Source organism: Crocuta crocuta, unplaced genomic scaffold (assembly GCF_008692635.1).
Source record: "Crocuta crocuta isolate KB4526 unplaced genomic scaffold, BGI_CrCroc_1.0 scaffold431, whole genome shotgun sequence".
Lineage (NCBI taxonomy): Eukaryota > Metazoa > Chordata > Mammalia > Carnivora > Hyaenidae > Crocuta > Crocuta crocuta.
This window is the reverse complement of record NW_027528859.1, coordinates 4909735-4926277: the sequence shown is the minus strand read 5'-3', so window position 1 is coordinate 4926277 and position 16543 is coordinate 4909735. Positions and strand designations below refer to the sequence as shown.

The 16543-nt window shown below is 38.5% G+C and overlaps 1 protein-coding gene across 1 annotated transcript in view; it reads left to right on the top strand.

The window, feature by feature from the left end:
* Nucleotides 1-16543, top strand: part of RECK (reversion inducing cysteine rich protein with kazal motifs) — an 82951-nt gene that overhangs the window by 53269 nt on the left and 13139 nt on the right. Inside the window, exons 13-16 of the mRNA XM_077756194.1 lie at nucleotides 1538-1678; nucleotides 3074-3262; nucleotides 6050-6172; nucleotides 8351-8522. Coding sequence (XP_077612320.1) covers nucleotides 1538-1678; nucleotides 3074-3262; nucleotides 6050-6172; nucleotides 8351-8522 — 625 coding nt within the window. The remainder of the gene's footprint in view (nucleotides 1-1537; nucleotides 1679-3073; nucleotides 3263-6049; nucleotides 6173-8350; nucleotides 8523-16543) is intronic.

The window sequence follows — 16543 nt, the reverse complement described above, 5'->3', positions numbered from 1 at the left end:
TAGAAGAATAAGTTGGTATTTCATTGAGGGATCCCGGAGCTGAGCTTCTTGGCAGGAGGTGACCATGCGTGGTGGAAACCAGAGGGATGATGAGTGGAACCCATATACACACCAAATGTCTATGCTGCCACCAGGGGGCACTCATGTCCCAAACTGGCTGGAAAGGCAGACCTGGATCCTGTTCCTCATTTCTTTGTTTTCCCTGTGTCAGATAGGACTGAGTTCTACTGCAAATAACAGAAAAACAGGTAGTAGTAAGAGAAAACCCAAAGTAAATAGTCCAAGGCTGTTACAGTGGCTCCCCCATATAGAGTCCAGGCTTCTTTTGCTTTATGCACCGTCCTTAATGCTTGGTTTCCATCATCAAGGTAACTTCAAGTACTTTATTATCACAACATGACTCCTGGGACTCTAGCCACCATATCCTAGTGTAAGGGAAAACCACCCTTGCTGTAAGGGAAACTGAGGAAGATGATATTTTTAGCTGTGGGCCCATTGTCACTCTAAGCAAAATTGGATTTCTGTTATTAGCGAGCAGAAAGAAAAGAGTAGATGCTAGATTTGCAGCTAATGATATTGGCCACATTTTCCTAAGGCCAGCAAACTATGTACCTTAGCCTTTGTGACCAGTATAGCAAAAAAGAGAGCCTTGGCTAGAATATAGGCCTCTGTGATTTTGAACAGATCACTTCTTTCTGCCTCAGCTTTGCTATTTATAAAAGGATTGGGCTGGATGTGATGAACTCCAAGAACTCTGATACCTTTATTAGCCTAACAGTCTGAGTCTGGCCTAAAATTAAGTAAGCAAAACTAATATCTCCACTAGCCTAGACCTTATTAGAGCAGTGAAATGTATGTTCAGAATGAAAAAGGTTCAAGAAATGTTTTTGTTTGAATTTTAATATTCAAACAAAATTTAATATTAACTTTCTTTAAATATTATACATGAGACTCTTAGTCATTATTTCACAAGTTAACAAATATAATCATGGTACAGCATCTGTCTTACCATAGTGAGTTATTATGGTTTATGGTAAAATGTGCTGAGTTATTCCTTTTAGGCATAAGCACCTGTTTGACCCCCTTACCCAAAGTAAGTCATTTTCCATCCCTTTATACAACTTATTACATATCAGAAAACAACTTATTACCTATTGAAAAAGTAGGTGCCTTTTTCATTTATATACATGGAAACACATGTGCACACACAGATGCCCAGTCTATTTATTGTATATTTTCCAACTAGAATGTAAATTCTATGTTAGAGATTTATCTGTTTTGTTAACCACTATGTCTCTAGTGCTTAGAAACTTGTCCAGCATATTGTAGGTACCCAATAAATAAGCAGGTGAATGAATGTATGTTGCTAAATTCACAAATGATCAGAGAATCTCTGTATTTTAGTAGTTTATTAGAATCAGGCCTCATGTTATGCTCATGAGCTCTCCATTTATTAAAGCCATAATTAATTCGGATAATTTACAGACTTCCGTTTCCTTCTGGGGTTGGTTAAACTGATCTGTGTTTTGTTTTTCAGGGCCTAGTACTTTGGGTAACATTGTAGAAGAGGTCACTCATCCCTGTAACCCAAACCCTTGCCCTGCTAATGAGCTCTGTGAGGTAAACCGGAAGGGGTGTCCGTCTGGAGATCCCTGCCTTCCATATGTTTGTGTTCAAGGTAAGAGGCAGATGGGTGTGAATGTAGGGCGGGTATGGATTGCTACTGGTATTTCTGTATAGGCATTATCTTTGGAATAGTGAGGTTACAATAGACTTTAGATTCTAACTTATATTTTTCTGTAACATTTGAGGTTTTCCCAATAAACACGTGTTAGTTAAATAGGCAGGAGAAGACAAAGACAAATATAATTTTCAATTATCATTTAGATTGTGAACTGACTCTCATAATGAGTTATAGGGTTCTTGGCAACAAAAGAATAAAAACTCTTGAGCCACTTTTTGTGTATTTTCTTCCATGTTGTAACATTTGAGAAAATCTGCATGTAGTGATTTTTTTCTTTTCTTCCCTTTAGTTATATGGAGAAATGGCACACTCACTGGGATGTGTAATTATCTCCATAAAGCTTAATGTTTTATTGAGATGCATGTGATTTTTTTTTAAGTTTATTTATTTGGGGTGGGGAGGGGCAGAGAGAGGGAGAGAGAGAATCCCAAGTAGGCTCTGCACTGTCAGCAGAGCCTGACGAGGGGCTCACTCTTACAAATTTGTGAAATAGTGACCTGAGCTGAGATCAAGAGTGGGGCACTTAACTGACTGAGCCCCCCCCCCCAGCTCTCCAAGATGCATATGATTTTAAGACTGATATTTTTGTTTTTGAAATGCAGGAGGCCTCTTGAATAAAAAATGTTTATCCCATAGAATTTTGAAAGTCTTTATCTCTTTGTGCATCCCTTTAGAGTACAGTTGTGGCAATATTTTGTTGCCTTTTATCTATTTCCCAATTGAAAATGTTTATTATGTTAAAATCACCATTGAAAAATATCTGTGATGTTAAAAGGAATAGAAGATTGAATTAAATAAAGCTGATGTCTCAAAGGATCTATAATATATCAGAAATATATCAGTTACAGAGTCATGATAAATCTTGTTAAAATTGGAAATGAATGGGTTTTCCTTAAACCCAATCAAGTATTCAGCTTTTCTATGAATTTAAGGTATGCTTGAATTCCAACACTAAAAGTTTTCCTGACCGAGAATATTCTAAAAATATTGTCCATTTCCATACTCTATTCTTAAAATATCTGTGATTTTTAAATATATTTGATAAGTCAAAGCAATAAAAAGTACATATCTTATAGTATTTTTGTACTGAACTGTAGCTAACTTTGGGGTACAGGTCCTTAATCAGCATCTTCTCATGGAACATGGAATTTTTCATTTGAGATGATATGTTTTGGTTAGTGAACCAAACCAATTCTTTAACTTAGTGCTATTACATAATGTTCAATAGCCACACAGTACCTCTATGAGACTTATGTAAAGTATATGTAATGTCATAAAACAATGACATAGAACAATGCTATCTCTCTAAGCTAATTTTTGTTTGTATAGGTTGCAAATTGGGAGAAGCCTCTGATTTCATCGTCCGTCAAGGGACACTAATCCAGGTGCCATCATCTGCCGGGGAAGTTGGTTGTTATAAAATTTGCTCATGTGGACAAAGTGGACTCTTGGAAAACTGTATGGAGATGCACTGTATAGATCTTCAGAAGTCATGTATTGTTGGAGGAAAAAGAAAAAGTGAGTCTTGGACTGTTTATATTTGCTTTTTGGTTTTAATATGAGATTGTTTCTCTTAACTTTGTAGGAAGGACATTGGATAGATTCCCACCAGAGTAAGGTCTACAAATCAGATCCTCCAGGGAAGTATTTTCCAAACTGTACTCTACAGGACACTAAGATTTTTTTTTAATGTTTTCATTTATTTCTGAGAGAGAGAGAGAGAGAGACAGCATGAGCAGGGGAGGGTCAGAGAGAGAGACACACACACAGAATCCAAAGCAGGCTCCAGGCTCTGAGCTAGCTGTCAGCACAGAGCCCGATGTGGGGCTTGAACCCATGAAGCACGAGATCATGACCTGAGCTGAAGTTGGACGCTCAACCGACTGAGCCACCCAGGTACCCCAGGACACTAAGATTTCTAAGGAACCTCTTAGGAGCCTCCTTAAGAAGGGACTAATAACTAATAATAATTAATTAGCACTTACTGAGCTTTTAATTGTGTGCGAAGTGCTACGCTAAGTCTTGGCCTGTGTTATCACATGTGAGCCTCCCGGCTGCTCTGTGGTTCAGTACTGTTATGAAGAAGCTGATGCTCACCCAGCTAGTAAGTGACCAAAACAGAATTCAGTCCCAGACCTGTCTGATTCCAGAGCCCGTGTATTCCACAGGCAAGGACACAGGTGTGCTTTTTCTCCTCAATTGTATGTCTTCACTGGAAGTAAACTTTAGAGTTTGAGATGGTGGAAAGCGAACTGGAGGATGGGAACTACACTATTGACTAAGCATTGGAAGAGAGCAGGTTACGAAGTGCCATCCTTTTTACACATATAATGGAATATTACTTAGCCATGAAAAAGACTGAAATCTTTCCATTTGCAGTGATGGGAAGGAAACTAGAGTGTACTATATTAAGTGAAATAAGTCAGAGAAAGACAAATACTGTGAGTTCATTCATATGTGGCATTTTAGAAACAAAACAGATGAACATACAGGAAGGGAAAGAAAAACAAAATAAAAACAGAGAAAGACAAACCATAAGAGACCCTTAACTACAGAGAACAAACTGAGGGTTATTGGAAAGAGGTGGGGGGGCGGTGGGCTAAATGGGTGATGGGCGGTAAGGAGGGCACTTGTGATGAACACTGGGTGTTACGTCTACATGGTTCTACTCCTGAAACAAATGCTACACTCTGTTAACTAACTTGAATTTAAATAAAATCTTGGGGGTGCCTGGGTAGCTCAGCCAGTTAAGTGTTCAACTCTTGATTTTGGCTCAGGTCCTGATCTCACAGTCATTAGATCGAGCCCAGTGGGGGTTCTGCACTGGGCATGAAGCTTGCTTAAGATTCACTCTCTCTTTCTCTCTCTCTTCTCTCTCCCTCCTCATCTGCCCTCCCCCAACTCTTGCTCCAAATAAATAAATAAATAAATAAAATCTTGGAATAAAAAAAAAAATACCACCCTTTGATGCCCTCTCTAAAAGTCTGAGAGTCTTGCTTTCTCACTGCTTCCTTAACCATTTTTTGCTTATACCCCTAACAACCATTCATGTCAATATATGACCTTAAAAATTGTGAAAAACAGGATGCCTGGGTAGTTCAGTCAGTTAAACGTCCGACTTCAGCTCAGGTCATGATCTCACGGTTTGTGGGTTCGAGCCCCGCATCGGGCTCTGTGTTCGGATTCTATGTCTCCCTCTCTCTCTGACCCTCCCCTGCTCATGCTGTTTCTCTCTCTCTCTCAGAAATAAATAAAACATTAATAATAAAATTGTGAAAAAAATGCTACTTTTGAGAATGTACTCCCCCACAGCGTTCACTCTGCTACCCTCACCCCTACCTCCATCCCCATCCCCATCGATCAGAGTACAGATTTTATATAACTGTTGGTTTACTTTTCTATGTGAGATCTCATTTGAAAGAAGATCTTTTGGCTAAAAAGAGGCTGCAAGTGTCTGCCCTAGAACAAGTCATGTATTCATTTTTTTAAGTTTATTTATTTTGAGAGAGAGAGAAAAAAAATGAATGAGTAGGGTAGGGACAGAGAGAAGGGGAGAGCAAGAATCCCAAGCAGGCTCCGTGTTGTCAGTGCAGAGCCTGATTCAGGCTCAGTCTCACTAACCATGAGATCATGACCTAAGCTGAGATCAAGAGTCCAACACTTAATTGACCCAGGCACCCCTAGGTATTCATTTTTTAATCCATATCCTATTTAGCCAAAGTGTAGGGTAGGTACCTTGGACCACAGAATATATCCGAGGATAAACTATTCATTCCTTCCATAGGCTCCACTGATTAAAGGCCTGTTTCTTACAGAAGAACATACTAGTGCCTTATGGGGCTAAAACTGGCCTGAGGGATTGAGGTCATACTGTACATGATCAGATGGGGGAGAATTTGAGCCACAGAAGGGAGCAAACCAAGTGGTGTCCTTCAAGAACCTAGTCACTCCTACCAGGGCATCAGGGGAGTCTTTGATTCAAAGATAGCATCAGGGCTGGTTCGGGAGACTTGAGCAAAGTTCCAGAAGGAGAGGAGCATGTGAGGCAGAAGGGACAGCCGGAAGCATTCTCAGAGAATAGGGAGCCATCTGGTGAGACTAGCACATTAGGGTTTGGAAGGATATGGTGGGAATTAAATAAGAAAATATAAGTATTACAGATTTAACTCCCCCAGTTTGTATATTCATAAGTCATCTTTCAAGAATTTCTATTTTAAAACTTTATTTAAACTATTACATTTTAAAATTTATGATATATTTATAAATGCATAGAATAGATCAACATTTTATTTCTTTTTTTCTCAGGTCATGGGACATCCTTTAACATTGACTGCAATATCTGTTCTTGTTTCGCTGGCAATTTGGTGTGTTCTACCCGCCTGTGCCTCAGTGAGCACAGTTCAGAAGATGACCGTCGCACCTTCACAGGTAACCGTGGTCACCCAGAACATGTCCTCAGCAGCCATCATCTCTTTGTACCCATTTCCCTTCAAGGCAACTTCGCTGGGCTGGCCATAACCGCAGCTGTACCCAGTAAGACAAATACATAATCCGAGAGCAAGGTACTTTTCCTCTCTGGGTCTGTTTCCTCCTCTATGAACCGAAGGCATTAAACTACATGGTTTCTTAGGGCCCTTCCAGCTCTAATATTCTGGAATTCCATGAGTCAAAAGAGCAGTGATTGGGATGGTTTTGGTTAAATGGGACTTTTCTACCTGCCCACATACCCCATCTCCCCCTGCCATTATGTTGTAAAATGTCCATGTATTTTCTAAGTTTGTTTCTGTTCTAATGTTTTTCTCATAATCTTCTTCCATGAACTGCCTTAGCTTACTAGTTCATTAGTAAATTCACTAGTTCATTACCTAAAGCTATAGGTAGAAAAAGTAAAGAATCTTCCTTCCAGTCTAGTGTATAAAATCTAGAATTTAAGGGATGCCTCGGTGGCTCAGTTGGTTAAGCATCCGACTTCGGCTCAGGTCATGATCTCATGGTTCGTGGGTTTGAGTCCCGCTTTGGGCTGTCAGCTGTGCTGACAGCTAGCTCAGAGCCTGGAGCCTGCTTCAGATTCTGTGTCTCCCTCTCTCTCTGACCCTCCCCTGCTCCCACTGTCTCTCTCTCTCTCTCTTAGAAATAAATAAAACACTAAAACAAAATCAGAATTTAAATGTTTGAAGTCTGACTTGGGGGATTTCTGGAATGTCAAAGGGTAATTAATACCAAAAACAAGACAAAGACAAAGATTGTAAACTCTTCATGTAGGTTCCTTCCACTCTCATCACATTAAGGGAGGGGAAGAACAAGAAAGTAGCTTGGGAATTATTGTAATTTTGAGGCTTAAGGATTTTTATGAATGTCTCTGAGTCTTGTTTGGGCTGGGACAATATCTGAGTCCCAAGAAATGTGGTACACTTTGTGGCCAATAAAATCTCCTTAGAATCTGCTAACTAAACAGTCACTAACTTAATTTATCCCAGCACCTGAGGGGCTACACACTATAGGGAAAAGGGTCCTGCTAGTTATGAAGTTCATCTTCCAAAAACATTTAGATATAAGTAAATAAGTAAGTAAGTAGTCTGCTGCATAAATCGTTAGTTCACTCTTCATCCCCACATGGTTTTATGGTCTCTCTAAGCAGAAGGAATTGCTCTCACCAAAGCAGAGCAGATAGAGGATAATAATAATAAGAGCAACAACAATGATGACACTAAAGCATCAGGGCTGCTACTCCAGGTGGGGAGAGGGTGCGGTGGAGACACGCCTGCTTTTACTTCCCCAGCGGCCTGCTGTTCACTTGTTATTTCTGATTTCCTTTTTATTCCCAGTGGGCTGGAGGTCCAAGGTTGGCAGATACCTAATCTACCCTCCTCCCACCCCGCTCCATGTATAACTAACTCCAGGGAAAGAAGAATCAACTTGCTGCTGCCGTGGCATGAAATGGGGTAAAGGAGGCTACCTGGTTCCTCTTTACCTGGAATCAAAGGCATTCCAGATCTGGAGAAAAGCAGATACCAGCAGATACCCAGAGACTGTGCTGTTGCTGTTAACAGTGACAGCTGCCTCTCAAGAAAAGAGCATCCCTTCTCGGTAGCCTTTTTACTTGCTGGAGCATGATCCCAGCAGCGTAAAGCATAGGAATATTAAGAAAGTAGAATTCTTGGTTGATTACTCATAAAAATTTTTAAGTCTCAAAATTAAAGTAATTTCCCAAGTTACTTTCTTGTTCTTTTGATATTACCCTTTAACATTCCAGAAATCCCCCAAGCCGGACTTCATACATCTAAGTTCTAGATTTTACATACTGGACTGAGAGGAGCATTCTCTACTTCTCCTACCTATAGCTTTTTTTATATGGGTCTCTACCCCTGGGATCAAGGTCTAGAAACCCTCAATTAGGTGGTAATAAATGGAACAAAGGAAAGCCATCATGCAGATAAATGGCTTTTCAGAGCCTCTCCACCTGTAAAAACACTGTCAGAGATTGGATGCTTTTTCCTGATTCAATTTACAATTTTATTTTAACTTGAGACCTCCAGTTACTTGGGAAATATGAGGAGCAAGGAAATGTACATCATTTCCTTCAGTGAGTCTGTGTCCTCTCCACAGGTCTGCCCTGTAACTGTGCAGATCAGTTTGTCCCCGTGTGTGGGCAGAATGGACGCACTTACCCCAGCGCCTGCATTGCTCGCTGTGTGGGCCTCCAAGACCATCAGTTTGAGTTTGGATCATGCATCTCAAAGGATCCATGTAATCCTAACCCCTGCCCAAAAAACCAAAGGTAAAGTAAATGACTCCTTATCTTTTTCTGTTTTAATCCCCCAGTGCTCATCACATATTTCACCCATCCACCCCACCCACCTCCCTTCTAGTAAGGATATTGGATACTAACCATCAGTTTGTTCTTTATAACTAAGAGTCTGTTTCTTGGTCTGTGTCTTTCTCTCTTTTCCCTTGTTTTTTTTTTTTTTCTTAAATTCCACATCTGAATGAAATTATATGGTATTTGTTTCTCTCCAACTGACTTATTTCACTTATTTAGCATTGTACTTTCTGTCTCCTTCCATGTTGTTGCAGATGGCAAGATTTTATTCTCTTTTATGGCTGAGTAATATTCCATTGTCTATGTATACCACCTCTTCTTTATCCATTCATCAATTGACGGACACTGGGCTGCTTCCATAGTTTGGCTATTGTAAATAATGCTGCTGTAAACATAGAGGATTTGTATCCCTTTGAATTAGTGTTTTTTATTTTTTGGATAAATACCCAGGAGTACGATTGCTGTGTTATAGGGTAATTCTATTTTTAACTTTCTGAGGAACTTCCATATTGTTTTCCAGAGTTATTGCACCAGTTTGCATTCCCACCAACAGTGCAAGAGGGTTCCTTTTTCTCTGCATCCTTACAACACCTGTTGTTTCTTGTGTTGTGATTTTAGCCATTCTGACGGGTGTAAGGTGATATCTTATTGTTGCTTTGATTTGCATTTCCCTGGTGAGAAGTGATGAGCATCTCTTCATATAGATTGGCCACCTGTATGACTTGTTTAGAGGAATATCTGTTCTTGTCTTTTGCCCATTTCTAATTGGATTATTTGTTTTCTGGGTGTTTTATATTTCTTTATGTATTTTGGATACTAACCATTTATCAGATATGTCATTTGCAAATACCTTCTCCCATTCTGTAGGTTGCCTTTTAATTTTGTTGATTGTTTCCTGTACTGTGCTGAAGCTTTTTATTTGGATGTAGTCCTAATAGTTTATTTTTGCTTTTATTTCCCTTGCCTCAGGGTACCCATCTAGAAAAAAGTTGCTATGGCCAACATCAGAGAAATTACAGCCTGTGCTCTCTTCTAGGATTTTTATGGTTTCAGATTTCACATTTCGGTTTTTAAGCCATTTTGAATTTAGTTTTGTGTATGGTGTAAGAAAGTGGTTCATATTCTTCCTTTTGCATGCTGTCTAGTTTTCCCAAAACCATTTGTTGAAGAGACTGTCTTTTTCCCATTGGATATTCTTTCCTGCGTTGTCAAAGATTAATTGACCATATAATTGTGGGTTCATTTCTAGATTTTCTATTCTTTTGGTTGATCTGTGTGTCTATTATTGTGCCAGTACAGTGCGGTTTTGATTACTACAGCTTTGTAAAATCACATGAAGTCTAGAATTGTGATGCCTATGGCTTTGCTTTTTCAAGATTGTTTTGGCTATTTGGGGTCTTTTGTGGTTCCAAACAAATTTTAGGATTATTTGTTCTAGCTCTGAGAAAAATGCTGTTGGTATTTTGATAGAAACTACGTTAAATGTGTAGGTTGCCTTGGGTGATATAGATATTTTAACAATATTTGTTCTTCCAATCAATGAGCATGAAATGTCTTTCAGTTTCTTTGTGTCATCTTTAATTTCATTCATCAGTGTTTTATGGTTTTCAGAATATAGGTCTTTCATCTCTTTGGTTAGGTTTAATCATAGGTATCTTATTATTTTTGGTGCAGTTGTAAATGGAATTGTTTTCTTAATTGCTCTTTCTGTTGCTTCATTATTGGTATATAGAAATGCAACAGATATCTGTAGATTGATTTTATATCCTGTGACTTTACTGAATTCATTTACCAGTTCTAGCAGTTTATTGGTGGAGTCTTCTATATATAGTATCATGTCTTCTGCAAATAATGAAAGTCTTAACTTCTTCCTTACTGATTTGGATGCCTTTTTATTTCTTGTTGTGTGATTGCTGTGGCTAGGACTTCCACTACTATGTTGAATAAAAGTAGTGAGAGTGAATATCCTTGTCTTGTTCCTGACCTTAGAGAAAAGGTTCTCAGTTGATCCCCACTGAGGAGGATATTAGCTGTCAGTTTTTCATATATGACCTTTATGATGTTGAGGAATGTTCCCTCTAACCCTATTTTGTTGAGGGTTTTTATCATAAATGAATGTTGTACTTTGTCAATGTTTTTTTTTCCTGCATCTGTTGAAATGATCACATGGTTCTTACCCTTTCTCTTACTGATGTGATATGTCACATTGACTGATTTGCAAATATTGCAACCCAGGAATAAATCCCACTTAATCATGGTGTATGATTGTTTTTTTAATGTATGTTGGATTTGGTTTGCTAGCATTTTGTTGAGGATTTTTGCATCTGTGTTCATCACACATATTGGCCTACAATTCTTTTTTTTTTGGTGTCTTTATCTGATTTTGGTATCAGAATAATGCTGGCCTTATAGAATGAATTTGGAAATTTTCCTTCCTTTTCAGTTTTTTTGAATAGTTTGAGAAGAAGAGATATTAACTCCTTTTTAAACGTTTAGTAGAATTCACCTGGTCCTGAACTTTTGTTTGTTGGGAGTTTTTTGATTATTGATTTCATTTCTTTGCTGATGATCTGTCTGTTCAAATTTTCTATTTCTTCCTATTTTAGCTTTGGTCGGTATATCTTTCTAGGTTGTCTAATTTGTTGGCATATAGTTTTCATAATATTCTCTTAGAATTATATTTCTGTGGTGTCCGTTGTTATTTCTTCTCTTTTATTTGTGATTTTACTTATTTGGGTCCTTTCCCCCTTTTTTCTTGATAAGTCTGACTGGAGGTTTATCAATTTTATTGATATTTTATAAAGAACCAGCTCCTGGTTCCATTTATCTGCTCTGTTGTTTTGGTTTTGTTTTGTTTTGATTATATATCAGTTATTTGTGTTCTAATTCTTATTATTTCCTTCCCTCTGCTGGTTTTAGATTTTGTATGTTCTTTTTTTAGCTCCTTTAGGTATAAAGTTAGGTTGTTTATTTGAGATTTTTCTTGCTTCTTGAGATAGACCTGTATTGATATAAACTTTTCTCTTAGAATCGCTTCTTGCTGTATCCCAAAGGTTTTGAACTGTTGTTTTTGTTTTCATTTGTTTCCATGTACTTAATTTCTTTTATTTCTGCTTGACCCATTTATTGTTTAGTAGTATGTTATTTAACTTCCATATATTTGTGGTCTTTCCAGGTTTTTCTTATGGTTGACTCCTAATTTCATAGTGTTGTGCTCAGAAAAAATGCATGGTATGACTTTGATCTTTTTAAATTTGTTGAGGCTTGTTTTGTGCCCTAATATGTTATCTGTTCTGGAGAATGTTCCATCTGCACTTGAAAAGAATGTATATTCTGCTGTTTTGTTTAGGATGGAATGTTCTCAGTATATCTATTAAATTCATCTGCTCCACTGTGTCATTCAAAGCCGCTGTTTCCTTCTTTATTTTCTGTTTAGATGATCTGTCCATTGATGTAAGTGGGGTGTTAAAGTCACCTACTCTTATTGTATTATTATCCATTATTGTATATTTCTATTAACCATTTTATGTATCTGGGTGCTTCCAAGCTGGGTTCATAAGTATTTACAATTGTTATATCTTCATGGGGCACCTGCATGGCTTAGTCAGTTAAACGTTTGACTTAGGCACAGGTCATGATCTCACAGTTTGTGAGTTCAAGCCCCGCATCGGGCTGGGTGCTGACAGCTTGGAGCCTGGAGCCTGCTTCAGATTCTGTTTCCCTCTCTCTCTGCCCCTCCCTCACTCGCACTCCATCTCTCTCTCTCAAAAATAAACATTAAACAAATTGTTGTATCTTCTTGTTAGATTGTCCCCTTTGTTATTATATAGTGTCCTTCTTTATCTCTTGTTACAGTCTTTGTTTTAAAGTCGATTTTTTCTGATATAAGTGTAGCTACTCTGGCTTTCTTTTGACATGCATTAGGATAATAAATGTTTCTCCATCCCCTCAATCTACAGATATCATTAGGTCTAAAATGAATCTCTTGTGGGCAGCATTTGGATAGGTCTTGTTTTCTTATCCATTCTCTCATCCTGTGTCTTTTGATTGGGCCATTTAATCCATTTACATTCAAAGTAATTATTGATAGATATGTATATATTGCCATTTTATTACTTATTTTAGTGGTGCTTTCTAGAAATTTTATTTGATTCTTTCTTGTCTTTCTCTCTTTCATGGTTTACTGGTTTTCTTTAGTGATGTATTTGGATGTTTTTCTTTTTATTCTTTGCATATTTATTAGTGGTTTTGATTTGTAGTTACCATTAGGTTTGTATATAACCTCTTCTGCATATAGCAGAAGATTAAGTTGATGGTTGTTTAAATTTGAACCCATTCTTTACTCCTCCCCTCCCCACATTTTAGGTATATGGTATATTTTACATAATTTTATTTTGTGAGTTCCTTGACTGAGTTTTTACAGAAATATGCATTTTTACTGCTTTTGTGTTTCCTACTTTCATACTACCATTTTTGGTCTTTCCTTGTCACTCAAAGACTACCCTTAAATAATTGTTACAGGGCTGATTTAGTGGTCATGAATTCCTTTAGTTTTTATTTGTCTGGGAAACTCTTTATCTCTCCTTCTATTCTGAATGATAGCCTTTCTGGATAGAGTATTCTTGGCTGCAGGTTTTTCCCATTCAGCACTTCGAATATATCCTTTCCAGTTGGGAAAGTTTCTGCTGAAAAATCACCTGATAGCCTTATGAGGTTTCCTTTGTATGTAACTGTCTTCTTTTGTCTTGTGGCTTTTTTAAGAACAATTTTATTTATTTTGAGGGAGAGAGAGAGAGAGAGGCAGAGAGAAGGGAGAAAGAGAATCCCAAGCAGGCTCTGCACTGCCAGCACAGAACTCGACATAGGGCTCAATCCCACAACTCTGGGATGATGACTTGAGCCAACTGAGAGTTGGATGCTCACCCAACTGAGCCATCCAGGTGCCCCAGTGTTTTTTTCTTTGTCACTATATCTCGCCATTTTAATTACAATATGTCTTGGTGTGGACCCTTTTTGTTGATTTTGTTATGGGTTCTCTGTGCCTCCTAGATCTGGATATTTGTGTCCTTCTCCAGATTAGAGAAATTTTCAGCTATTATTTCTTCAAATAAATTCTCTGCCCCATTTTTCTCTCTTCTTCTTATGGTTCTCCTATAATACAAATATTATTACATTTGATGGACTCACTGAGTTCCCTAAGTCTATTCTCATTCTGCATAATTCTTTTTTCTTTCTTTTGTTCAGCTTGATTACTTTCCATTACTCTGTCTTCTAAATCATTAATTCATTCCTTTGCTTCTTCCAGCCTGCTGTTCATTCCACTGGGCATGTTTTTTGTTTAATTTATTGAGCCCTTTATCTCTACTATGTTATTCCTTATCTCTGTGTTAAGGGTCTCACTTATGTCTTCCACTCTTTTCTCAATTTCAGTGAGTATCCATATGACCAATGCTTTAAATTCGCCATCAGCATGTTACTTCTATCTGTTGTGCTTAGATCTCTGGCCATGCCCTTGTCCTGTTCTTTCATTTGGGACAAATTCCTCTGTCTTCTCATGTTGTTTAATTCTCTGTGCCTGTCTCTGTGTGTTAGGAAAGTCAGCTATGTCTCCTGTTCTTAAGGCTGATGGCATTATGAAGAAGCTCTCTAGTGCCCTGCAGTATAATGTTCCCTATTCGCCAAGGCCTGCTTCCAGGAGTGTCTCCAATGTGTGCTACATGTGCTCTGCTGTTTCATCCTGGCTACTGTATCCTTCAGGCCAGTCGTCTGCAGAGGCTCTTTACCTGTTGTGGGCACTGTTAATCATGGCCTGAATGTGGGGCACTTTAACTAGGTGTGCTCTGATCTGTTTGTGAAATGAGACATGTTGCCACTGCTACTAGAACCAAGTCTCTGCAAAACTCCCACACGGGGAGATGCATCATGAGCAGGGGTTTGGGCCAGTCTTCTGCAGGAGGGAGCCCACCATGCTGGGACTCAGGCAAGTGTGCCTGGAAGGGTAGTTCCACCAGAGCATGATGGGGCAGGGCCTGGTGTAAGAAAGTTAAGTTGCAAGTGTTGGTGCTGCACTGGTTCCCAAAGGTGACCCTGTGCTTATCTTGAGGAGTGCGGGAGGAAAATGGCACCTGCCAATTCCTTTTTCCATGGAGGGGTCTCCATGAATGCTGTCTCTCTGGGACACATTCTGAGATGAGCGAATAATCTCCCTACTGTGTGCTCCACTTATTTCCATGTTGTATGCCCATAGGCCGTTTGCCCTGCCTTTTCTTCAAGAACAGTCCCAATGCCCTCCAAGCTCTCCTAGAACCAACCACAGTGACCATTAAAACTCCGGGCTTTAAGCCCCACTGGTTGTAAGAACTCATGAAATTTGAGCCCTCTCATTTTCCGAGCCAATTGCTGCAGGGATTTGTCTTCCCCAAGCACTCCCCTCTGTGCATGCTAGTTTGTTTTCTTGCCTTTCTCTATGACCATGGCTGCCTCCCCAGCATAGGGGCCACAGTCTCTTTCTCTCCCGAGCTGTGTCTGAGTGGTAGGATATATTCAACCTGCTGAACTGGAAAAATATGCAGCCAAAAAGTCTTTATTCAGCAACGCTGTCATTCAAAATAGGAATGGAGATAAAGAGTTTCCCAGACAAACAAAAACTGAAGGAGTTTGTGACCACTAAACCAGCCTTAAAGAAATTCTAAGGGGGAATTGCTGAGGGGAGAAAAGATGAAACAAAACAAAAATGACCAAAAGCAACAAAGACTATAAAGGAAAAGAGAACACCACCAGAAATTCCAACTCTACAGGCAACACAATGGCAATAAATTCATCTTTCAGTACTCACTCTAAATGTCAATGGACTAAACACTTCAATCAAAGACATAGAGTAACAGAATGGATAAGAAAGTAAGATCATGTATTTGCTGTTTACAAAAGACCCATTTAAGACCTAAAGACACCTTGAGATTGAAAGTAAGGGGATGGAGAACCATCTATCATGTTAATGGATACCAAAAGAAAGCCAGAGTAACCCTACTTATAGCAGACAATCTAGATTTTAAAATAAAGACTGTAGCAAGAGATGAGGAAGGACATTATATCATAATTAAGGGGTCTATCCACCAAGAAAATCTAAAAATTGTAAACATTTATGCCCCCAACGTGAAAACACTCATACATATAAATCAATTAATCACAAACATAAAGAAACTCATTGATAATAATACCATAATAGTAGGTTACTTCAACACCCCCCTTACAGCAATGGACAGATTATCCAAACAGAAAATCAACAAGGAAACAATGGCTTTGAATGACGCACTGGACCAGATGGACTTAACAGATATATTCAGGACATTTCATCCAAGAGCAGCAGCATACATATTCTTCCTCGAGTGCACATGGAACATTCCAGAATAGATCACATACTGGGACACAAATCAGCCCTCAACAAGTGTAAAAAGATCAAGATCATACTGTGCATATTTTTAGACCACAATGCTATGAAACTCTAAATCAACCACAAGAAAAAATTGGAAAGACAATGAATACTTGGAGATTAAAGAACATCCTACTAAAGAATGAATGGCTTAACCAATAAGTTAAAGAAGAAATTTAAAAAGTACATGGAAGCCAATGACAATGATAACACTATAGCCCCAAAACTCTGGGATGCAACAGAAATGGTCATAAGAGGGAAGTATATAGCATTAGAGGCCTTCCTAAAGACGGAAGAAAGGTATGAGATACACAACCTAACCTTACACCATAAGGAGGTGGAAAAAGAACAGCAAATAAATTCCAAGACCAGCAGAAGAATAAAGATTAGAGCAGAGATCAATGCTTTCAAAATAAAAAAAACAACAACAGTAGAACAGATCAATGAAACCAGGAGTTGGTTCTTTGAAAGAATTAACAAAATTGATAAACCCCTAGCCAGTTTGATCGGAAAGAAAAAGGAAAGGACCCAAATAAGTAAAATCAAGAAT